At 34.4% G+C, this 21,167-nt stretch overlaps 10 protein-coding genes across 10 annotated transcripts; 2 read left to right on the forward strand and 8 right to left on the reverse strand.

Moving 5' to 3' along the window:
- Positions 1 to 78: 78 nt before the first annotated feature.
- Positions 79 to 549, reverse strand: OCT59_014445 (uncharacterized protein; the record flags this gene model as incomplete). The annotated part of the gene is made up of 1 exon (XM_066150017.1): positions 79 to 549. The coding sequence occupies one exon, from the start codon at positions 547 to 549 to the stop codon at positions 79 to 81; it is 471 nt and encodes a 156-aa protein (XP_066002232.1).
- A 113-nt stretch (positions 550 to 662) lies between these two features.
- On the reverse strand, positions 663 to 2,156 carry OCT59_014446 (uncharacterized protein; the record flags this gene model as incomplete). Its single annotated transcript, XM_066150018.1, has 1 exon — positions 663 to 2,156. The coding sequence occupies one exon, from the start codon at positions 2,154 to 2,156 to the stop codon at positions 663 to 665; it is 1,494 nt and encodes a 497-aa protein (XP_066002233.1).
- Positions 2,157 to 2,206: 50 nt separating this feature from the next.
- OCT59_014447 (uncharacterized protein) lies at positions 2,207 to 2,542 on the reverse strand (the record flags this gene model as incomplete). Its single annotated transcript, XM_066150020.1, has 1 exon — positions 2,207 to 2,542. The coding sequence occupies one exon, from the start codon at positions 2,540 to 2,542 to the stop codon at positions 2,207 to 2,209; it is 336 nt and encodes a 111-aa protein (XP_066002234.1).
- An 83-nt stretch (positions 2,543 to 2,625) lies between these two features.
- OCT59_014448 (uncharacterized protein) lies at positions 2,626 to 3,638 on the reverse strand (the record flags this gene model as incomplete). The annotated part of the gene is made up of 2 exons (XM_066150021.1): positions 2,626 to 3,546; positions 3,633 to 3,638. 2 exons carry the CDS (start codon positions 3,636 to 3,638, stop codon positions 2,626 to 2,628), a joined length of 927 nt encoding a protein of 308 aa, XP_066002235.1.
- Positions 3,639 to 4,811: 1,173 nt separating this feature from the next.
- Positions 4,812 to 6,275, forward strand: OCT59_014449 (uncharacterized protein; the record flags this gene model as incomplete). Its single annotated transcript, XM_066150022.1, has 9 exons — positions 4,812 to 4,814; positions 5,026 to 5,060; positions 5,135 to 5,169; positions 5,457 to 5,493; positions 5,587 to 5,623; positions 5,717 to 5,753; positions 5,975 to 6,010; positions 6,105 to 6,141; positions 6,236 to 6,275. The coding sequence occupies 9 exons, from the start codon at positions 4,812 to 4,814 to the stop codon at positions 6,273 to 6,275; spliced, it is 297 nt and encodes a 98-aa protein (XP_066002236.1).
- A 2,689-nt stretch (positions 6,276 to 8,964) lies between these two features.
- On the reverse strand, positions 8,965 to 9,324 carry OCT59_014450 (uncharacterized protein; the record flags this gene model as incomplete). The annotated part of the gene is made up of 1 exon (XM_066150023.1): positions 8,965 to 9,324. The coding sequence occupies one exon, from the start codon at positions 9,322 to 9,324 to the stop codon at positions 8,965 to 8,967; it is 360 nt and encodes a 119-aa protein (XP_066002237.1).
- Positions 9,325 to 12,861: 3,537 nt separating this feature from the next.
- On the reverse strand, positions 12,862 to 13,953 carry OCT59_014451 (uncharacterized protein; the record flags this gene model as incomplete). Its single annotated transcript, XM_066150024.1, has 3 exons — positions 12,862 to 12,994; positions 13,440 to 13,656; positions 13,791 to 13,953. The coding sequence occupies 3 exons, from the start codon at positions 13,951 to 13,953 to the stop codon at positions 12,862 to 12,864; spliced, it is 513 nt and encodes a 170-aa protein (XP_066002238.1).
- Positions 13,954 to 14,468: 515 nt separating this feature from the next.
- On the forward strand, positions 14,469 to 15,925 carry OCT59_014452 (uncharacterized protein; the record flags this gene model as incomplete). The annotated part of the gene is made up of 5 exons (XM_066150025.1): positions 14,469 to 14,547; positions 14,641 to 14,707; positions 14,781 to 14,983; positions 15,332 to 15,442; positions 15,531 to 15,925. The coding sequence occupies 5 exons, from the start codon at positions 14,469 to 14,471 to the stop codon at positions 15,923 to 15,925; spliced, it is 855 nt and encodes a 284-aa protein (XP_066002239.1).
- A 416-nt stretch (positions 15,926 to 16,341) lies between these two features.
- OCT59_014453 (uncharacterized protein) lies at positions 16,342 to 17,177 on the reverse strand (the record flags this gene model as incomplete). The annotated part of the gene is made up of 3 exons (XM_066150026.1): positions 16,342 to 16,721; positions 16,797 to 16,865; positions 16,943 to 17,177. The coding sequence occupies 3 exons, from the start codon at positions 17,175 to 17,177 to the stop codon at positions 16,342 to 16,344; spliced, it is 684 nt and encodes a 227-aa protein (XP_066002240.1).
- Positions 17,178 to 20,145: 2,968 nt separating this feature from the next.
- OCT59_014454 (uncharacterized protein) lies at positions 20,146 to 20,758 on the reverse strand (the record flags this gene model as incomplete). Its single annotated transcript, XM_066150027.1, has 2 exons — positions 20,146 to 20,367; positions 20,444 to 20,758. 2 exons carry the CDS (start codon positions 20,756 to 20,758, stop codon positions 20,146 to 20,148), a joined length of 537 nt encoding a protein of 178 aa, XP_066002241.1.
- Positions 20,759 to 21,167: the final 409 nt, after the last annotated feature.

The raw sequence follows: 21,167 nt of genomic DNA on the forward strand, positions 1-21,167 counted from the left end.
ATACTATAGCCATCTTCAATTACTGTATGCCCATTACAAATGGATAAAAAATATAAACTAAATTCGTACAGGAGCCGCTTATGCAAGAAGTTCTGCTAAGGTTTTCTCAGCCTCATTCATAGTGACAGCTCGCTTTGGGGGACCTGTTAATGAGTCCTTAGTTACATTATAATACAACTCGAAGAGGGCCTCAAGTTTGTCTAAAAGAGCTTGTTTATTCTTGTATGATTCACGAATCTTTGCTATCTTAGCAGTATATGCCACATTATCTGGGAAGAGTTTTCTGGCCATGAACTTCACATATGATACAGGAGAATTTGCCGTCTGGATTCGCTTGATATACTTCACGTGGTCCTGGACGAGGTAACTGGTTTTGCTAAACCCAGATACTAATGCGACTACTATAGTATCTTTTAATGCGCGGATAATCTTGGGGACAGTTTCATCAGAGACAATGGTGAAATGATTGTGTGATGCATCATAAATAACTTCATCACTAATGCTGTCAGTGCTGTTAATAATGCTTGCTAATTCGGTATATGTTGACATGATTCCTTATACTTTTTTGTACTTTGTAATAAATAGGAATCTTCAAATTGACTTTACATTCAAGCAAGAAAAAATATATATACCTACTGTAAATCCAACCGCATTCTTGGCAATCATGTCCAGATAACCTTGTTTGCATTTTTCACATGGCAGTATCCTGCGGTTTCAAACTTGAGAGCTTTCAATGCTTTGGATGCATTTTCTGGACAAGTGATAAGTGTAGGACTACTCGGCTGTTCCTCTAGAATAAATCCATCTGTATGGATGCGTCGTACTTTATCCTTATATGGTTCTAATAACTCTGAAGTCGTCTTCCGTCTATGTGCTAATAAGAATGGAGCGATCCTAGGATACTCACCCTTGAAGGGACTACCTGGGTTTGTGAACTGGAATCGCCACTGGTCAGATCCTACTGGTACGATGGAGTCAAGTGTGTGGCCTTCTGGAAACTTGAATGGATCTGTTTGATCTGTGGTGAGTGTCTTGTAATTGCGTTTCCTCTGGCAGAGTGCTCCCCATAGTGTATTGAGAACTCTCTTTGCAACACGACCGGCCACGCCACCCTGGTTCTTTATATTGAAGAGAAAGTGGACATACTCACCAAATATTACAGTCCCAGGAATTCTTGCTTCTCTGTCATATATCAAGGCATTTGGCTTTCCATCCTGGATTAACTGTATATCGAGACCAAGTTTCTTTGCTCGTTGTAAGTCAATGAATGTATAGACTCCCTTCTTATTCTGTCGGAAGAGAATGTCATTACTACTTACCTTGCCCTTGGGCGCTCCCTGGGAGCTAGCACGAAATAATCCATACAAGGCATAACCTCTATGGTCTACAAAGTCTTTGAGTATTTGAAACTTACCTTGTCGGATTGGAAAGTTTGCATTTGATTGCTGAATACTTGGATACAAACTTGTCACGTCGTATTGCCTTCCATAACCCTTCCATTCATTGTCTGCCCAGATAAGACCTCCCATCATTGCATCACTTATCCACTCTGCTTCGACTGGGTCAAGAGGATCATTGGCTGGAATCTCTACACTAAACCGTTCAAAAAGCCAGAGTGCAGTTCTCTTGTACGACCAGTTGTGGTAAGATAAGTCGATTCCTAGACCGAACTTCTTTGTAGCCTGTAGGAAGGAATCCCGCTCTTCATGGATCCTCTGGTATGTTTCCTCAAGTGTTTCATATATTCCAGTTTTACAATTCTTCTCGATAGGGATGAAGGAGTAACTATCAGAGTTCTTACCTTTCTGAAACTGTCCAACTGTAAGAGACTTAACTGTCTTACCATTGTATATTGTTACTACATTATTAACCCCATCTTCACGATAAACAAAGGGAGACTTTTGTTTTCTATCTAATTTGCTAGGGTGGAGTCTTCCGGGATTCAGTGCAAGAGAGTAGTGGCCTTCAGACAGAATAAGTGTTGCACGTCTGTCAGATTTGCTCTTAGAAATTCGAGTGGAATCCCCTACAATATTAAGTGCAAGGCTTCCTGCAAGTTGTTCAACCTTATCCATATATGAGACTGGAACTGGAGCATCACGATTGAGACCTAATGCTTTTTTGATATACTCGGGCTTTTCGATTGACTTTGGCATTTTAAAGAATGTGCCGTAGATATATTTCAGGCGTTCATACAGGCAATCATTTAGCTCCCCGTTGCAACCCCTGCAACTGGTGGGGTATCTCTCACATAAATTATGAATCGTTCAAAATAATCAGGGTCTGCGTCATCCGGTAGTTGTGCTTCGTCGTAGTGGTCCAAGAGTGAGAAGAGGCTGGCTGGTTGGTTTCCTGATGTCCATCCACTGGGTTTCCAGTTTTCATAGGGAAGCAGAAACTGAAATTTATGTGTCGGATACCGGGATTGGAGTCGCTGTCCAAGTCTTGCTATTGCTCCTCTGGAAAATCTTGCGCCTGAATACTGTAATTCTTTGATATCCGGTCTTGTAGGTAAAGCACGGACAATCTCTGAATAAACCATTTGATGTATTTATGAATTGTGTTCAGTTGTAATATAGGTTTTTTATACAAAAAATATAAGATAACTAAGAAGTGCTTATCTTATTAAAAGGAGTCAATCTTGCTGCATACACGATCAAGATCCTCTTCATCCCAGTCGTCGACAATTCCATTGGCGGCTTCCCATTCACGTTCCATATCAGTTTTTGGATGTTCCTCTGGAATTTCTCGTGCTTTACCCTTATTCATCTTCATAGTTTCATAACCAGAGGTGGTAGGGATAATCTCAGCATCACGATCCTCCTTGTATACTCTTATTAGATCTGCGAGTTCTTTACGGCTAGGTGTTTTAGGTAAATTCCCATTATATTCGATCCAGTCCTTGAAGCGGTCTACTACCTCCCTAAGGTAATACTGGTACTCGTCCTCAATACGTGTTGTGGGACATTCCTCTACTTCAAACGCGAGTATTTCCCAGTCATAGTCGTCTGACACGTCTTGGTACTTAGCCCATAAATCCTTACTTGTATTGTAGAGATCATTGAAGACCTGGTCCTTTGAATTCTTGACCCATGGCTTACGATCCCATCGGTGCCTTTCATGCCAAGCCCAGTGTGCTCGAGTACCTTCCTTTGGTTCAGGGTCCCAGTCAACTTCTAGTTCTGTGTCGGGTTCTGGGATAGGTTGCTCTTTGAGAGTCAGTTCTACTACGGGTTCTGTAGAAGATTTGGAATCTGTGAGAGATTCGGATTTTGCAGAAGATTCTGCAGGAGACTCGGATTGTTGCTGAGGAACTTGGTCTGCAGTTGTAGGATCTGAGTCAGATAGCAAGTCATCTAAAATGTCGTAGTCATCATCAGCTTCAAATGCAGGTTCCTCAGCAGGCGGCTCATTTTCTTGATCAGGTTCCTCATCAGATAGATAACAGTCTGAGAAACTGTCTATAATTTCATCAGTATCTGACTCTATGGGAGCTGGAGATTCCTCAGGAATAGGATCCTCTTTGATGACAGGTGCAGGTTTTACCTTCAAGCAATCAGGTTTAGGTCACTGGTCGAAATCAAAAAAATCGGACATATGGAAAATCGGCCAAAAATCAGACCAAAATTGACTAACATTATAAATCGGCACATCTGATTGATGCCAATCAGACAATTTGATAAAAATTCAGCAAAAAATCATTATATTTGATTGACGGCTGATTGATGCTAGTTGAAATCAAAAAAAAATTGACAAATGGCAAATCAACCTAAAATTTGCCTAATATTCAAATATGCACTTCCGATTTATGAAAGATTGACAATTCAATAAAAATTCAATAAAAATCCAACAAAAATTCAGCAAAAAATCATTATATTTGATTGATGGCTGATTGATGCTGGTTGAAATAAAAAAAAAAATGGACAAAATAGCAAATCAACCTAAAATTTGCCCAATATTCAAATATGCACTTCCGATTTATGAAAGATTGACAATTCAATAAAAATTCAATAAAAATCCAACAAAAATTCAGCAAAAAATCATTATATTTGATTGACGGCTGATTGATGCTGGTTGAAATAAAAAAAAAAATGGACAAAATAGCAAATCAACTTAAAATTTGCCCAATATTCAAATATGTACTTCAGATTTATGGAAAATTGACAATTCAATAAAAATTCAATAAAAATTCAATAAAAATTTAGCAAAAAATCATTATATTTGATTGATGGCTGATTGATGCTGGTTGAAATTAAAAAAAAAAAATCTGACAAAATGGCAAATCAACCTAAAATTTATCCAATATTCAAATATGTACTTCAGATTTATAGAAAATTGACAATTCAATAAAAATTCAATAAAAATCCAACAAAAATTTGTCAAAAAATCATTATATTTGATTGACGGCTGATTGATATCAAAAAAAAAATCTGACAAATTTGTAAATCAACCTAAAATTTTCAATATTCAAATATGTACTTCAGATTTATGGAAAATTGACAATTCAATAAAAATTCAATAAAAATTTAGCAAAAAATTATCATATTTGATTAACAGCTTAAAATTTGCCTAATATTGTCTGATTTATGGCACTTTTATATCAAATTGCACTGGTCGAAATCAAAACTTTTGGGCATGGAAAAATTGGCTCAATTTCAGAATAAACGATTTTTCAAAATCAACTTATGATGTACTAAGCCGCAGCCACAGTAAATTTAATCTGGCAATTAGTTGATCTATTACCGAATTTAGACTTTATTTAAACTAAAGTTTTGAAACTTTATCTTCATCTAACTTCATTCCTAAACAAAATGGTTTTAAACGTTTTGGGATTTTTTTTTAATTTTTTATCGGAAATAATGTTCCAATTTTTAACATTTTTATTTTTTACGAAACATTTTTTAACTTTTAATTTAATATTTTCAATCGGAACATTAGTTAACGTTCTGATTTTATTAATTTTTTTTTGCAAAACTATTACTTTAAAAAACGTTTTCTAACGTTTTTTTTTATACTTTTAAATAGGAAATCGGCTCCTACTTGGATACCGAATTCCAAAGGTAAGTTTGAAGAATTTCTTTAAAACTTTATAAAAAAAACGTTTTCTAACATTTTTTTTTATACTTTTATATAGGAAATCGGCTCCTACTTGGATACCGATTTCCAAAGGTAAGTTTCGAAACAAAAGTTTCGAAACTTTAAAAAATGTTTTTTAATATTACTAAAAACATTTTTTTTTACTTTTGTATAGGAAATCGGCTCCAACGTGGACGCCGATATTCCAGATAAGTTTTGCATTTTCAAAACTTCTTTGAAAAAAACGTTTAACATTTTTTTTTTTTTAATATTATTGTAGGAATACCGTAAAGTTTCGATTTTTCGAAACTTTTTGAAAAAAATTAATAAAAAACGTTTAATATAACGTTTTTTATTATATTTTATTAATATTTTTGCAGGGAAATCGGCTCCAATATGGATACCGGAATCCCGCAGGTAAAGTTTCGATTTTTTGAAACTTTTTGAAAAAAATTAATAAAAAACGTTTAATATAACGTTTTTTATTATATTTTATTATTTTTTTTGCAGGGAAATCGGCTCCAATATGGATACCGGAATCCCGCAGGTAAAGTTTCGATTTTTCGAAACTTTTTGAAAAAAATTAATAAAAAACGTTTAATATAACGTTTTTTATTATATTTTATTATTTTTTTTGCAGGGAAATCAGCTCCAATATGGATACCGGAATCCCGCAAGTAAAGTTTCAATTTTTCGAAACTTTTTGAAAAAATTTAATAAAAAACGTTTAATATAACGTTTTTTATTATATTTTATTAATATTTTTGCAGGGAAATCGGCTCCAAATTGGATACCGGAATCCCGCAAGTAGTTTCGATTTTCAAAACTTTTTGACGCAAATTAATAAAAAAACGTTTAAATTAACATTTTTTTATTATTTTTATTATTTTTTTTGCAGGAAATCGGCTCCAAATTGGATACTGGAATCCCGCAAGTAAAGTTTCAATTTTTGAAACTTTTTGAAAAAAATTAATAAAAAAACGTTTAAATTTAACGTTTTTTATTATTTTTATTAATTTTTTTTGCAGGGAAATCGGCTCCAAATTGGATACCGGAATCCCGCAAGTAGTTTCAATTTTTGAAACTTTTTGACGCAAATTAATAAAAAAACGTTTAATTTAACGTTTTTTTTATTATTTTTTATTATTTTTTTTTGCAGGAAATCGGCTCCAAATTGGATACCGGAATCCCGCAAGTAGTTTCGATTTTCGAAACTTTTTGACGAAACTTAATAAAAATGTTTAATTTAACATTTTTTATTATATTTTATTGATTTTTTTGTATGGAAATTGGCTCCGATTTGCCATCCTACAGGTAACGTTTTGATTTTTGAAACTTGAAACTTAAAAAAAAACGTTATTTTAATGTTTTTTCTTTTTTTTTTTGTAGGAAAATCATCTCCAATTTGTAGAAACAAATGGGAATTAAGGAATTTAACGTATACTGGACAGATTTGTTAGAAAGTTGGGATGATTTTTGGTGAAATTGTTTTATATGTATATGTAATATTTTAAATTTCAGAATAAAATTTACTGTAATTTGCGATACAATTCAGAATACAAATCAGAATAAATTTTTTACTACAAATCGGAATAAATTTTACTACAAATCAGAATAAATTTTACTACAAATCAGAATAAATTTTACTACAATTCGGAATAAATTTTACTACAAATCAGAATAAATTTTACTACAAATCAGAATAAATTTTACTACAAATTGGAATAAATTTTACTACAAATCGGAATAAATTTTACTACAATTTGGAATAAATTTTACTACAATTCAGAAAATTTGTCACAAATTTACCATAATTCAGAATAAATTCACTGCAATTCAGTAAATTTATAAATAATATTTTTTAAACAATTCGGATTAAAAATACTAAGCAATTCAGATACAATTCAGACATTCTGATCGGCATCGATCGGCCTGCCAATCGGAACTTTGCCTAAATTAATAAATCGGCCATCTTTATCACCAAATTCAGCCTAAAATCGGACATCCGATTTCTAGCTGATTTGGACTATTTCGACCAGTGGGTGGTACTGGTGGAGGAGTCTTTTTGGCAACTAGTTGCTCTTCAGTAGGTTTTTCTTCAACAGGTTTCTCAACAACTAACTCCACTTTCTCTTGATCTACTTGCGATTTACTAGCTGGATTATATATATTTGCCAAGAACTTCTCCAAGGCATTTGGATCAGATGCGGGCTTCTCAGGAGTTTCTATATCTATTCCTTCTATATTGATTTCATCTGTTTCATGGATCCATTTTTTGCCGAGGTATTTCTTGTAAAGATCCTCCCTGGATATGCTATATACTCGGGTTAACTTTTTATTTATATAAGTCCGATTACTATTTATACTCAACTCATTTGATAGGATTCTAGAAGCGTTTATCTTTGATAATGGTGAGATGCAATGAGTTTCACAGTATGAAGTATATACCCTATAAAATTCTTGAACAGGTAGGTCGGTTATATGATTTTTTACTATGAGGTAAGTGTCCTTTATGAATTGAAATAGGGGTGGAAGAGTCGATATGATGTGATCCTGCTTAGATGTTGTCATAGGTGGTGGATTCCCATTGAAGTCTGGGTAAGCGTCTGCAATGGCTCTCAAGTAAGCATAGAATGCCTCACTGGCGTCTGGGTATTTCATAGCGTCACTGAGTTTCTTAAAGTAGTTGAGGTCTCTCTTGCGGGATGGTGACATATCCAAGAACACTGTGCGCCTATCGTCATTCTCCACTCTGAGAGCATTTTCATTAGTGAGTACAATGGTGGATATAAAGTTTTTGTAATGTGTTGGCGTCTTGTATTTTTCATGGATTTCCATTATATCGCCTGTTACCTTATCCTTCAATGATCGATACAGATTATTCCACTGGCTTTTTTCTGTAGGCATTTCCTCGAGGAGGAGAAGAACCTTACCCTGTAATTGCCCATTGAAACTTCCAAGAATCGTTTGAGGATCGCTGGTCTTATAAACAAGTTGAGTACCTAAAACACTACGTTGAATGAAATCTGTTATAATACTCTTACCCCAACCCTGTCCAGATTTCAGGTAGAGAATCGAATACATTTTCCTTCCAGCTGCCACACCGGCCAACCACTTTATGATATACTCAGTAAGATTCCAATCGCCTGAACACCAGATATCCTGAATGTGGGAGAAGATAAATTTAACCGCGAGGTGGGTTGTAGATTCAAAAGTGGATATCAGACGCAAGATATGGAGGAATCCTGGAAAGATATTGAGATAAAGTTGGCCACCTAGTTTAAAGATACGGGATTTTTGAGGGTCACAGGTAGCTACACATACAGTACTATATTCGATCATAAACCATTTGTTGATATTAAATTCAACCTTTTGTGAAGGACCCTGTTCAGATTGTGTGTAAAAGACTTTGGTAATTGGACGGATAAGTTTATTAATATTTTTATCAGGGATGTGCTCGAGGTTTTTGATTTCTGATCGCCACATGAAGACTCCATGTGGGTTGGAGCAGGGGATAAAGTAACTGCAAAGATAACCTTTAGCTTGATTGAGATCCCTCATATTCTTTGCAGCGTTAATGAGCCGTTTAAGCTCATCAATACTAAAAGCCTTCTTCTGTTCACCGAACTTGGGGATAACTTGAGCTTGAGTGCTAGTTTGGGCAGTCATTTTTTGTTCTATCAAATCGAGTACTAATTTATAGTTACCTAATCTTCAATTGCCGAATATTTTTCCAAAGATCTGCACTCCTACCAATTTACCCTCCTGTAGTCCTATGGTCCTGCGATTCTGCGGTCCTCCGGTTATATCTGGTTATCTTCTAGGGGTAAAAAAAAAACTATAAACCACGAACCTTTACGACTGCTCTAAATCTTCCCTTCCCCTTTTTCAAACTACATATATCTGAAATCCAAACCGCTCAAGAGCTCCTTTTACTATAGTTAGCTTTTTTCTAGTGTCCGTTAACTCTTTACAAGCCTTTTGATACGCCTTCCATTCAAGTTCACGGAGGATACCCTCCTCCTCCAATGATTGGCCAAGAGCATCATTTGCTTTTTCCTTCTTTTCTACTGCCCTGTCGTATGCCTCCTCGGCTTTTTTATGCCGCTTCCAGAGTACTCGTTCAGCTTCAGCTCTCCAGATTGGGCTGACTTCTAAAAGATGTGGCCCAAAATTGCTACTTGGAATGTGTTCCAGGATATGGCTTACAAGTTCGGGGATTACTGATACTGCGTGCGGGGTATACATGTTATCTGTCCTTATAGGTTACTTATTGTATACCCATTGTTCAATTACTTATTTTTTCTGACGGGGGCGGGACGGGGTTGGTCTTACTGGCTTTATAGACCTTCTAGGAGCTTACCTGCTAACTTATTTGGTTTGCTATCTCACTGCTTCCAACAGATTATTAGACGGAATCCTGATCATATGACAGAACTATGACAGAATGACAGATCTGGGGGGTAAAATCAAAACTTTTTTCTGGGGATACCCCTCTCCTGATTTTTCTGAAACATCTGTCATATCCGTCATATCTGTCATACCCCTTTGATTCTATCGTATTTTCCTCTCTTTTCCCTTATTTTATCCTTTTTTAGTTTATTGTTATATGACAGATGTTATTGACAGATGGTGACAGATATAGGGGATTCCTGATTCCCCGTAGGGGGGAAGGAGGTACTGCGATAGGTCGTAGACCCGGAGGTGGGTGGTGCTTGCACCTCCCACATCCAGCCCGACGACAATGTTGGCAAAATTGAGTCTAATTATTAACGATTTTATGTATTTAGCTTATTTTTAATTTTGTAATAGCAATCAATTAATTATATTTTTATTATTTTGCTTTATTAAAAATTACATATTATATTAAATTTCTAATATCTACAGTATCTGTCTATTTACACTTACCATCTACCATCCACCATTTACCATTTACCATTTACCATCCATTGTCAACCATCGCCAACATCCATCTTTTACTACTCATCATCCACCATCATCCACCATCATCCACTCATCCAAAATTATCTACAACTCACTCAGTTATCTGACAAAAGTTCGAAAGAGAAACTTACAAAAAAAAATAAAGAAACGGTTAGCACCGTTATTATTTCAATAAAAAAAGTCAAAATTCAAAACCTACCCATTCAATAGAAGTCCAAAGGAAAATCTACAAAAAAAAAATAAAGAAACTGATTCTTTAATAAAAAAAATTTTAAGTTTCGAAATATTTTGAAACTTACCTAACCAAAAATCCGAAGTGGAAACCTACAAAAAAAAAGAAAGAAATGATTAGTTTTTTATTAAAAAAGTTTCGAAAAGAAAATGAAACTTTACCGACCCAAAGTCCAAGGAGATATCACAGCTGATACCTACAAAATAAAAAAAGAAATAAAATTAAAAATTTTCTTAAAGTTTCGAAAAAAAAGCGAAATTTCGAAACTCACCCATCTAAGGTCCAAGAACCAAAAGTCGAAACCTACAAAATAGAAGAAAAAAAAAATTTAAAAACAAAAAAGTAATTTTTTTAAAAAAAGTTTCAAAGTTTTCACTCTGAAACTCATCCATATGTCCAAAACCCAAGAACCGAAAGCCAAAATCTACAAAATAGAAAAAAGAAACAATTAAAAATATTTCTTTTATAAAGTTTCAAAGTTTTAGCTTTGAAACTTACCCATATATCCAACGCCCAACCGAAAGCTGAAACCTACAAAATAGAAAAAAAAATTAAAAAAATATTTTTTTTTTAAAAAAAAAAGTTTCGAAGCTTTTAACTTCAAAACTCACCTATATATCCAACGCGAAGCCAAATCCTACAAAATAGAAGAAATAAAAATTAAAAAAATATTTTTTTTTTAAAAAAAAGTTTCGAAGCTTTTAACTTCGAAACTCACCTATATATCCAACGCGAAGCCAAATCCTACAAAATAGAAGAAATAAAAATTAAAAAAATATTTTTTTTTTTAAAAAAAAAGTTTCGAAGCTTTTAACTTCGAAACTCACCTATATATCCAACGCGAAGCCAAATCCTACAAAATAGAAGAAATAAAAATTAAAAAAATATTTTTTTTTTAAAAAAAAAGTTTCGAAGCTTTTAACTTCGAAACTCACCTATATATCCAATGCGAAGCCGAATCCTACAAAATAGAAGAAATAAAAAAAAATTAAAAAATATATTTTTTTTTAAAAAAAAGTTTCAAAGCTTTTAACTTCAAAACTCACCTATATATTCAACGCGAAGCTGAATCCTACAAAATAGAAGAAATAAAAATTAAAAAAATATTTTTTTTTTTTAAAAAAAAACGTTTCGAAGCTTTTAACTTCAAAACTCACCTATATATTCAACGCGAAGCCGAATCCTACAAAATAGAAGAAATAAAAAAAAATTAAAAAAATATATTTTTTTTTAAAAAAAAGTTTTGAAGCTTTTAACTTCGAAACTCACCTATATATCCGAAACCTACAAAATAGAAGAAAAAAAAATTAAAAAAATATTTTTTTTAAAAAGTTTCGAAGCTTTGCTTTTAGCTTTGAAAAAAAAAAAAATTTTTTTAAAAAAGTTTAAAGTTTTGCTTCGAAAACTCACCTATATATCCAACGTGGCAACGCCTAAGAACCGAAACAAAACTGAGGCAGGGCATATAACAAATACTTTATCATCGTCTTTGTAATATTCTGCGATAGCAAGTATCTTTTTAAATAAAGAAACTACAAAAAAAAGGGGGTCATAAATCAATCAGTCGAAGGTCGTACTGATTTGATTTACCAATCGGATAATCTAAATTTTTTTTTAAAAAAAAAACGGGTTATTCTTTTTTTTTCTTTTTTGTTTTTTTTGTTAAAACGGTTTTTTTAAACCGTTAAATTTTTATTTTTCTTCTTTTAACGGTTCTTAAAACCGTTATTCTATTTTTTTTTATTTTTTTTAAAAAAAAACTTTTAAAACTGTTATCTTTCAATTTTTTTTAAAAAAAACTTTAAAAACGGTTTTTAAAACCATTATTTTTTCAATTTTTTTTAAAAAAAAACTTCAAAAACAGTTTTTAAAACCGTTATTCTTTCTATTTTTTAAAAAAAAACTTTAAAACCGGTTTTTAAAACCGTTGCAAGTAGGTTAGCGGGAAGTGAGGGATGAATTTTTTTTAATACATAGAAGAAACGTACTAATGTTTCTTCTATTTTCTTTTTTTTTTAGGTTGTCGACGAACCTTGAAATATATAATATTTACATATAATTTAAAATAACTATTTTTAATTATATAATTTATGTAAGTTTAGTGAAATAATAAAGTGACTACAATAAAATAAACATACAATAAAACAATACAACATTATAAATTATAATAATAAAAAAATAATAAAAACTGAAATCTTATTTCAACCCTTGTAATCTGTTTTGACCCTCATAATTCGTAATTAATTATGACTCAAAATTCATTTATAAGATTGTTAAAAATCGGCAAGTCGATTGTTGTTATTAATAAAAATTGATCAAAAAAAAATATTGGTCGATTTATGGTTTTTTTTTTTACGTTACAACTCAATCAAAAATCAACCAAAAATCGACCAGCTGATTTATGCTAAATTTTTTTTCGATTTTTATAATTTGCCGAATGTTTGACGAATCACGTGATGACGATGACAAACTTTTGACGAAAGGTATTAATGCCGAAAGAAATGATTTTGACTAGTGCATTACAGGTAGCCCAAATCAATCAAGTGTTCCTGCTCGAGCCTCGCAATCTTGTTTTTAAGATCGAGATTCTCGAACACGAGATTAGCACTTTAATCCTTAAGCTCAGTAATCTTTTTATCGTTAAGAAGAGCGAGTCGCCTCCACATATTAAGCTCAACCATCTTCTCTTCAAGCTCAGTGTTACGTTGTCTCAATACTTCAAGTTCAGATGGGTTTGCTTCGCTAACCGACATTATGAAAATTTTATACACGTCAAGAACTATTTAATGTTATGCGGTAAATGTGAAGAAACTTTATTAATGGACGAGCGAGTTCGGGATGCAGCCCGTAGATAGGCAGCTGTAGTTTGCGGGATATGGGGTACGACACATAAAACAATAACAGGACAAGTGGGATAACACATGAAAAATACTCATCCAGTATACTATATTTTATTTAACACTGGAGACGTACAGTAGAAAGATATTACATGATAACGAAAATGTTCGAGGACCCAATCGTTGCTCATGTCAGCATTCGTACTCAGAAAAAATAACGCAGGACCGCAGGACCGCAGGACAAGTGAGAGCTACCTGTAGGTATTTCACTTATTTTTGCAAAATGTTTAAGGTCTTGTGATAAAGCGAGTTTTGAGCTTTTGGATCTCTCTTTCGATTTTCAAAGTTACCCCATGGTGAACTTGAATTTCTTCCAAAGGTCATCTCTAGATAGTAATCGGAAGTTATTTCCGTTGATGCCCTCTCGTCTAAGTGTATCTTGATCATCCTGCGAAAGTCCTACACCCTGTTGCTGTAGAAACTTTATAAACGCATCTATATCATACTTCTCAAATTCTTCGATGGCAGGTTTGGTCATTTTTGCAGAAGATACAGTTTCTTCATATACTGATAAACTCATCCTTAATGACACATATAGTCGTATTTATATTTCAATTTCCCAGGTACCCCCTCTGTTATATTGCGCACAAATACGCCTTCGGATGTATGACAAAAATGATAAAGGTATTCTCGTCACTCACTTGAACTTGAGTAAGTCTCTTCTACCAGTTCTTCACCATTTTGTAGGGCACGTCCATTCAAGTTCGCTCCCGCATTCTTTAAACCTTGCACGAGAGAGGGAGTATCCTGAAAACTCTCAACTTCTTTGACAGAAAGTACAGTTTTGTCTATGAATAAATCCATCCTTAAAATCAAGTAGTCGTATTTGTATTTCAATTTACGTCTTTCTTACGATAACCTGTTATATCCCTTGTTTGCCGCAGTGAGGCTGGTAGGAAAAAATCTCCACGCATGACTTTCTGATCAGCCATACCCATTACACAGGGTCATTCGACCTCCATCAACCAGAAGTGGAGATAATACGTCGCACCGACCTGGCATCCATCCTGTCGTACAATTTGAGTCTGGACTCTAATGCAATATTAGTGCCAGTGTAACTGCATGAATACATGGACACAACCACGACGCCAACCAGGCAAGACCTTCGATAAGAACAACCCTCATCCTTACAGGAGAATGACACTCACGGCCCGCTGATGCCTGCTTGTTGGCGGACAGGTTCCTGTCTTGGGTATTGATAGGAGGCTGACCAGGTAAGATCTTCAATGAGAACTAACAACCTGCATCCTCTCAGGATCAGTAGGAAGGCCAGGGAGTCAAGCCCTGTGGCCAGGCTGATGCCTGCTTGTTGACTGGGTATGAGTAGGAAGGCCAGAGGAGTCAGCCTCATCGTAGTATACCAGCGGGATCTCATTCCACCTGACACAGTGTTTCTCTGTGGGGAAGTACCTAGCCGCATAAACTTTCACCCTCTCGGGGTACTGCGCCCTGAGGCAGGAATTGGAGTCTACCATGTCAACTATTAGCCAGATAATCTTCTCGTCAGAGCCCCGCCGCAGGATTTGGCCAGTCAAGACAGGACCCTGTCCGCGGACAGGTTTTTCCGAATTATCCCTCCCAATCATTAACTAAGTTAACAGTTTTTCTGAATTCTTCCAAACTTTTCAAAGTTCCCCGATCATTCCCCGAGGGAACGGTTTTTCCGATAGAAGCCCCCAGCCTCCAGCTGAAGGACGAATTGTACAGGTCAAAGGTGAACATATTCACATCCTAGTTGAACTACCTGTCTCGACTACTGCTTCTTCTCGCCGCGAACAGGAATTACTTGACCAAGTTGCTTCGCTACAGGCATTACTCAACAAGTCTGTGCATGGTATGTGAAAAGTTTTGCAAAGAAATTTGGGCCGGGGTCCCCGGGTGAAATCTTCAGGTTATGAGAATTGTTATTAACCTGGCTGTTGCATTGTAGAGTTCAAAGTCGTTGTTAGTCTAAAACGAAAGGCATACCAATGGTCTGTGAATATCGAACAAGCAACCCTCAAAGACATCAAAACATCAATTTGCGATATGTACCATCCACCTGCGCTTGAAAATGATGGAGCGGAACTCAACTTCATGAAAGACGGCTCAGGAAGAAGTTCACCCAGGAACGATGTCGCATTCCGAGATATGTTACGCTTGTTAGTATCAAAAAACAATCTTAAGTTTACTGTGGTCATAGAGACTCCCTTGAAAGCTTTCTCAGATTGGACATTCCCAAAGGTGTGTCAGCTTTACGGGCTTGGTGAATCAGATGATCCAACAATGGAAGTCTTCCCTGTTTTCTCGTGTGGTAATGTTAAACCATCCCAGGAATCGATGGAAGGACTCATGGCAGAATTAAAATCCCGCCTCGACATTTGAGATCCGCCCTCAAAAAGTCATTTTTGGACTGAATGGACATGGACCTCTCGATTTCACGATTGACTTGCGCCAAACAGCAAAAACGGTTGGAGTCACAGAGGTAAAAAAAGATGATTTTGTGAAAGGTGTTACTCAATGCGTGGTTCAGCTCGAGTCATCATTATCGAATCGTAAGCGCAAGATTAATGAAATGGAAGAGGATCAACCGACTTTCAGAAGAGTTTTTGGGATAGTTACTGATGCTGAAAAATTCTATTTCATGGAATGTACAATGGATGACCAAGACAGGCCAAACTTCAAACTATCGGAACTGATGGTGGTTGTATATAAAGACGAGAATTTGGAAACTAAGGTGGAAAAGGTCCTTGGGCATATTGTATGGAGGCGCAGAAGCCCGACTCAGCTAGGATAGAAAATTAGTCATGTATCACGGGTAATAACCTAAACCACTGTATTTATTTTCGCATATATCACAGGCGCGGCTGCGGCTGCGATTAGTCACATGGTCGAGCAATAGATTATATGCAAAATGGTACTTTATTAAATAATGCGATTAAACCATATGCGTAATTTTGTCCTGAGTTAAAAGTTCGAAAGTGCCACCTATATTCTCAATGGGGAATCGTACGAACAAGATGCTATTTATGTATAAAACGTGGATTGCGAGTTGCATCCCAATTAATAAAAACATGATATTTAGCCACGCGCTACGCTTTTTGTACACGCAGTAAAAATATGTCGTCATTAACGAACTTTAATATGTTTTCATAACCATTCGATTACATGATTCACTAGTAGACATTAGATTCTTATGTATTATCGCTCTATTTATCCATGGTTTTTTTTAAAAGACGACAGAGTCATAGGACGGAGGAAACCAAAATGATCAAAAGGCTCATCAAATACTTTAGGCCATTGATCTTTAGGCACGCTCTTATTTTTGTCGACTTCATAGATTTCGTCTAGAATCTTATTTTCAAGGTCGGTCATACTACTAAGTTTCTGCCCTAATCTTTTCTCATCCTTAATATGCATAACAACTGATAGGCCGTCGTTATCAGCCTTTTCAATCCTACACAGACAAGAAACAATTTTATTATTTGCTTGTGGACCAAACCTTCTCCTATAATATAATCGGTCATTTTTTTTTAGTATGTTTTTCTCGCATAATTGTTTTAGAGTTGATTCTGAATACCCTTTATGAGTTTCTGTGTACGTGGACCGTTAATTACAACCAACTCCTGTACAATAAATGCAAAGTAAAAAATCTGCATAGCAATTACCTGCAGCTATTTCCTTTACGCTAAATTCTTCGAAAGATTGAATGAGCGATTCGTCGATATCGTTATTTACTATGATAGGATAAATGAATAATCCAGAAGTTAAAAATCATTGTACAGAAGTCTTAATCTTGACTATAATTCTTTACCTTGTTCAGTCTTATTTATTTTATCAATCGTTCGCAGAATGGACTTCATTGGTCCCAACTCCAGACCACGAGAGTCGAGTTCATTATAAGTTAATTCAAGAAAATCTTCACCAGATATGTGCTGTTCTTGAAGAAAATCAAGAGCACGTTTATTCAAGCCCGCTTCCTTTAAACATTGAACAAGAGAATCCGTATCGTGCAAACTTTTTATTCCCTCAGCGGAAAGTTTAACCATTTCTTCGTATACCACTCTTGAAATTAATATATAGCTGTATTTATATTTCAATTTTCAAAGCCCCTTTCCCACGACAAATCTGTTAATGTTCCACGTCACTGCGGTTAATGACCATGACCCTTCGGCTTACGGTAAATTATACCCTTTTAGCATGGTGTTATATACGCAAGTTGACTAGCTCATGTAGATCTCGGAATTAATGGCCCCTGTCGATGTGATCAACACCGAACCAGCTGAATTGGGAATGAATACGGACTATCCTTGCTACTGCGGTGTAATGACTGTGAGCAGGGGTTACTTGACGAACTCAGTGCATACTCAAATGCAAGGTATGTATTTTTTCGCAGGGGCTCGTCCGTGAAATCTGCCAAGAAATCTCCAGGACATGATGACTCCTGCGGTCCTGCGGTCGGAAAATCAGTCACGTGTTTCAGAAAAACAGTTAACCAAGTTAACGATCTGGAGGTTTCAGATAATCGTCCAATGCATCCACAATGATAGATCATTTCTGTATATCTGATAATTTTCAGAATATTCTTCTCCGATAGGGTATCCGGCTTATATGCGTACATGTCTGAAACCTTGCTGTCCTACTGCAGTCCTACTGCTCTCCGGCTATGGCTGCCATGCCAAAAACCGTTTTGCTGACTGGTGGGCCATCCTAGTTAATTAAGATATTCAGCCCAGTCAACACCCAAGACAAGAACCTGTCAGCTTCCCGATCATATCCTTAGGATACAGTTTTTCTGAATTATCACGTGATATGAAATCTGTTAACAATGTTAACGGGTTTTTCCAAAAGCGGATAGCAAGCGGGCAATGGGTAGGACAGCAGGCCCTCAGACAGGTATTCAGACAAACCAAATAACTGGCCGGACAGTATAGGGGAGAAGTCATCGGGCTGGTAGTGAGTATCGCTACCGCTTCACCCACCTCGGCCTAGCGGCCTCGCAGTACCTACATCCCCTCTTCGTGGGATATGAATCCCCTATATATCTGAAACAATCTGAAACAAGATCTGAAACATAATAATATAAGCAAAAAAGGATAAAATAAGGGAAAAAAGAGCAAAATACGATAGAATCAGAGAGGGTGTTTCGATGTTTCAGATGTTTCAGTTATTTTGGAAAAAGTTAGCAGAGGACATACCTCCCAGAAAAAGTTTTTATTTTACCCCCCCAGATCTGAAACTTCTGAAATGTCTGAAACAAGTTAGGATTTCATCTGATCATCTGTCGGAACATCAGGAAATTATATAGTGCGAAAAGTTGCGCAAGTTTACACATCATAATATTTCGTAAGCTTCCAGACCCGCCACAAGTTTGCGTAAGCATAATATTTTGTAACTTTTTAAAATATTTCGAAATATTACGATATGCAAAGCTTCGTAATTTTACAATTTGTAATATTCCGTAATTTTGCGGTTCGCAATATTTCGTAATTTTACATAATATTTCGTAAGTTTTCAGACCCGCCGCAAGTTTGCGTAAGCGTAATATTTTGTAACTTTTTAAAATATTTCTAAATATTACTGTATGCAAGGCTTCATAATTTTACGATTCGTAATATTCCGTAATTTTACTACGTAATACTTTGCAACTTTTTAAAATATTTCGAAATTCTATGATGCGTAATGTTCCATAATTTGACGATTCGTAATATTCTGTGATTTTACACAACTTAATATTTCGTAATATTTCAAAATATTTTGATAAATAATACTTCATTTTCTGTACTATAAGTTTATATAATGTATGTTTTATTAGATATAATTTTATTAAACCATAAAAAATTACAAGTATTTATTAATATATACAGAATACATAAAAGTAAAAAAAAGAAAGAGTAGAGTAACAATATTATTAGACGTAAAAAGAAGAGAAACAGCTATAGTAACGTTAGTATTAGATATAAAGATAAAAGAAATATTGTTATTATTGTTAGTATTAAAGTAAAAAGAGTTAAAGAAACAGTAAAAGGAGTAAAAGAAACATGGATATTATCGTTAGTATTAAAGTACAAGTAAAAAGAAATAAAGGAAACGTAGATAGTATTGTTAGTATTATGACATAAAGTAACAAAGAGGTAAAAAAAAACGCGTTAATATTAAAATAATTAGTATTAATAAATAAATATTTCTATACCTGCAAAGTAATTGAACAAAAGAATAAAGAAATAAAGAGAAAGGAAAAAATAAACATGTTGTTAGTATTGTTAGTATCGTTAGTATTAAAGTACAAGTAAAAAGGAATAAAGGAAACATGGATATTATTGTTAGTATTACGATACAAAATAACAAAGAGGTAAAAAAAAATGAAAATAATTAGTATTAATAAACAAATATTTCTATACCTGCAAAGCAATAAATTATGAAATATATGTAAATATATTGTATATAATTAAAGAAATAATAGAAAGAAGAGACAAAAAAATTAAAAATATTGAACAAAAGAATAAAGAAATAAGAAACAAAAATAAATAAGACAAAAACGCGTGCATGATTAAATGATTAAATGATTAAATCACATGCAAGGATCAGCCTAATTTTGATTGGCCAGAAAATACGATATCGTAAAATTACGGAAATCCGCATTTTAAAAAATCACAGAAATTGTATATGCATAATTACTAAATATCATCCCCTCGTGATAAATTAAAAATTATTAACACAAATTCAACACAAATTTAACAAATTTAACGAAATTTGGCCAAAATTAACAAATTTTTACCAGAATTATCAACACAAATTGAACACAAATTGAACACAAATTTCAGCCACAATTTATTTATGTCACACCCGTGTTGTTAAGAATTAATAACCATTTTATTTATTAAAACTATATTAATTATGGTAAAAAAAATGCTATTACGTGTGATATATATAAAAAATAATATTTATTTCCTATGCAACCCATAATTCTCTAATAAACTATTTACATACCGACCTTCCTCCTCCGTGTTATAAGAGTCAATAGAAAGTATCATCGTCAGCTATGCCATCATTGGCCGCACCATCGTTGGCCGCATCATCGTTAGCCGCACCATCGTTAGGCCTACCATCGTTAGTCACACCATCATCAGCCGCACCTGCTTTATCGTCAGCTGCTTTATCACCACTATCATCTACATCATTACCATCATGAGAATCATCGTCCGAATGTGTAAATTTATCCCTATTTTCCAACTTTTGCTAAAAATCAATAAATAAATAAATAAACTGTAATTCAAATAATTCACATTTTGCAAATTGTAAATTAAAAACTTACCAAGTTGTTGATTATCTTCGACTTCATTATACTTTCGCTCATTTGAATGTTTTGATTATTAGGATTTAAGTACGTTTCACATATGCTAATCGCATACGCTATTTGTGTTTTTGAGGGATTTTTATTTTCTTTTCGCAACTTATCAATTATCAGCGACATATATGTCGTAGGTTGCCCATCTTTAACCTTTTTAAATAGGTTGTTGTAACATCTTTTCACCTCCGCCTTACTCTTCCATTCCTGAATCTTTGACGGACTAGCCTGAGTGTTAATAGACGGTAATTTATGCCCAGTCGCTTCAAAAACAGAATACATAACGTCTTTGACTCTAGACGTGAACGTCCCTCCTATGCTTCTATGTTGTTGTACTAACTATTAAAAAAAAATGTTAGTATGAAATTTAATAAAATTCATAATTGCTTTAACTTACAGTCGGGGCAATTTTTTTTTCGAAAAAAATAATCCATTGATTTTTTTTGAACTGGCGCATAAATTCCGGATTTTCGTCTTTTAAATATTTTTCGGTAGCGAGTTTGTACTCGTCTTGCGAAGGATAAACAAAATTTTCAAATAAAATTTTTGACACCTTCTTAACGAGCTCCTAATCAAATGAGGTTAGCATTTCAGGTTTACATTAAATAATATTCATCTTTATTACCTTTACAAACTCTGGATCTATTGTATTATTATTATTTTTTTATTATCGTTGAGCTTTTTTTCTATG

This window comes from Rhizophagus irregularis, chromosome 22 (assembly GCF_026210795.1).
Source record: "Rhizophagus irregularis chromosome 22, complete sequence".
Classification (NCBI taxonomy): Eukaryota; Fungi; Glomeromycota; class Glomeromycetes; order Glomerales; family Glomeraceae; genus Rhizophagus; species Rhizophagus irregularis.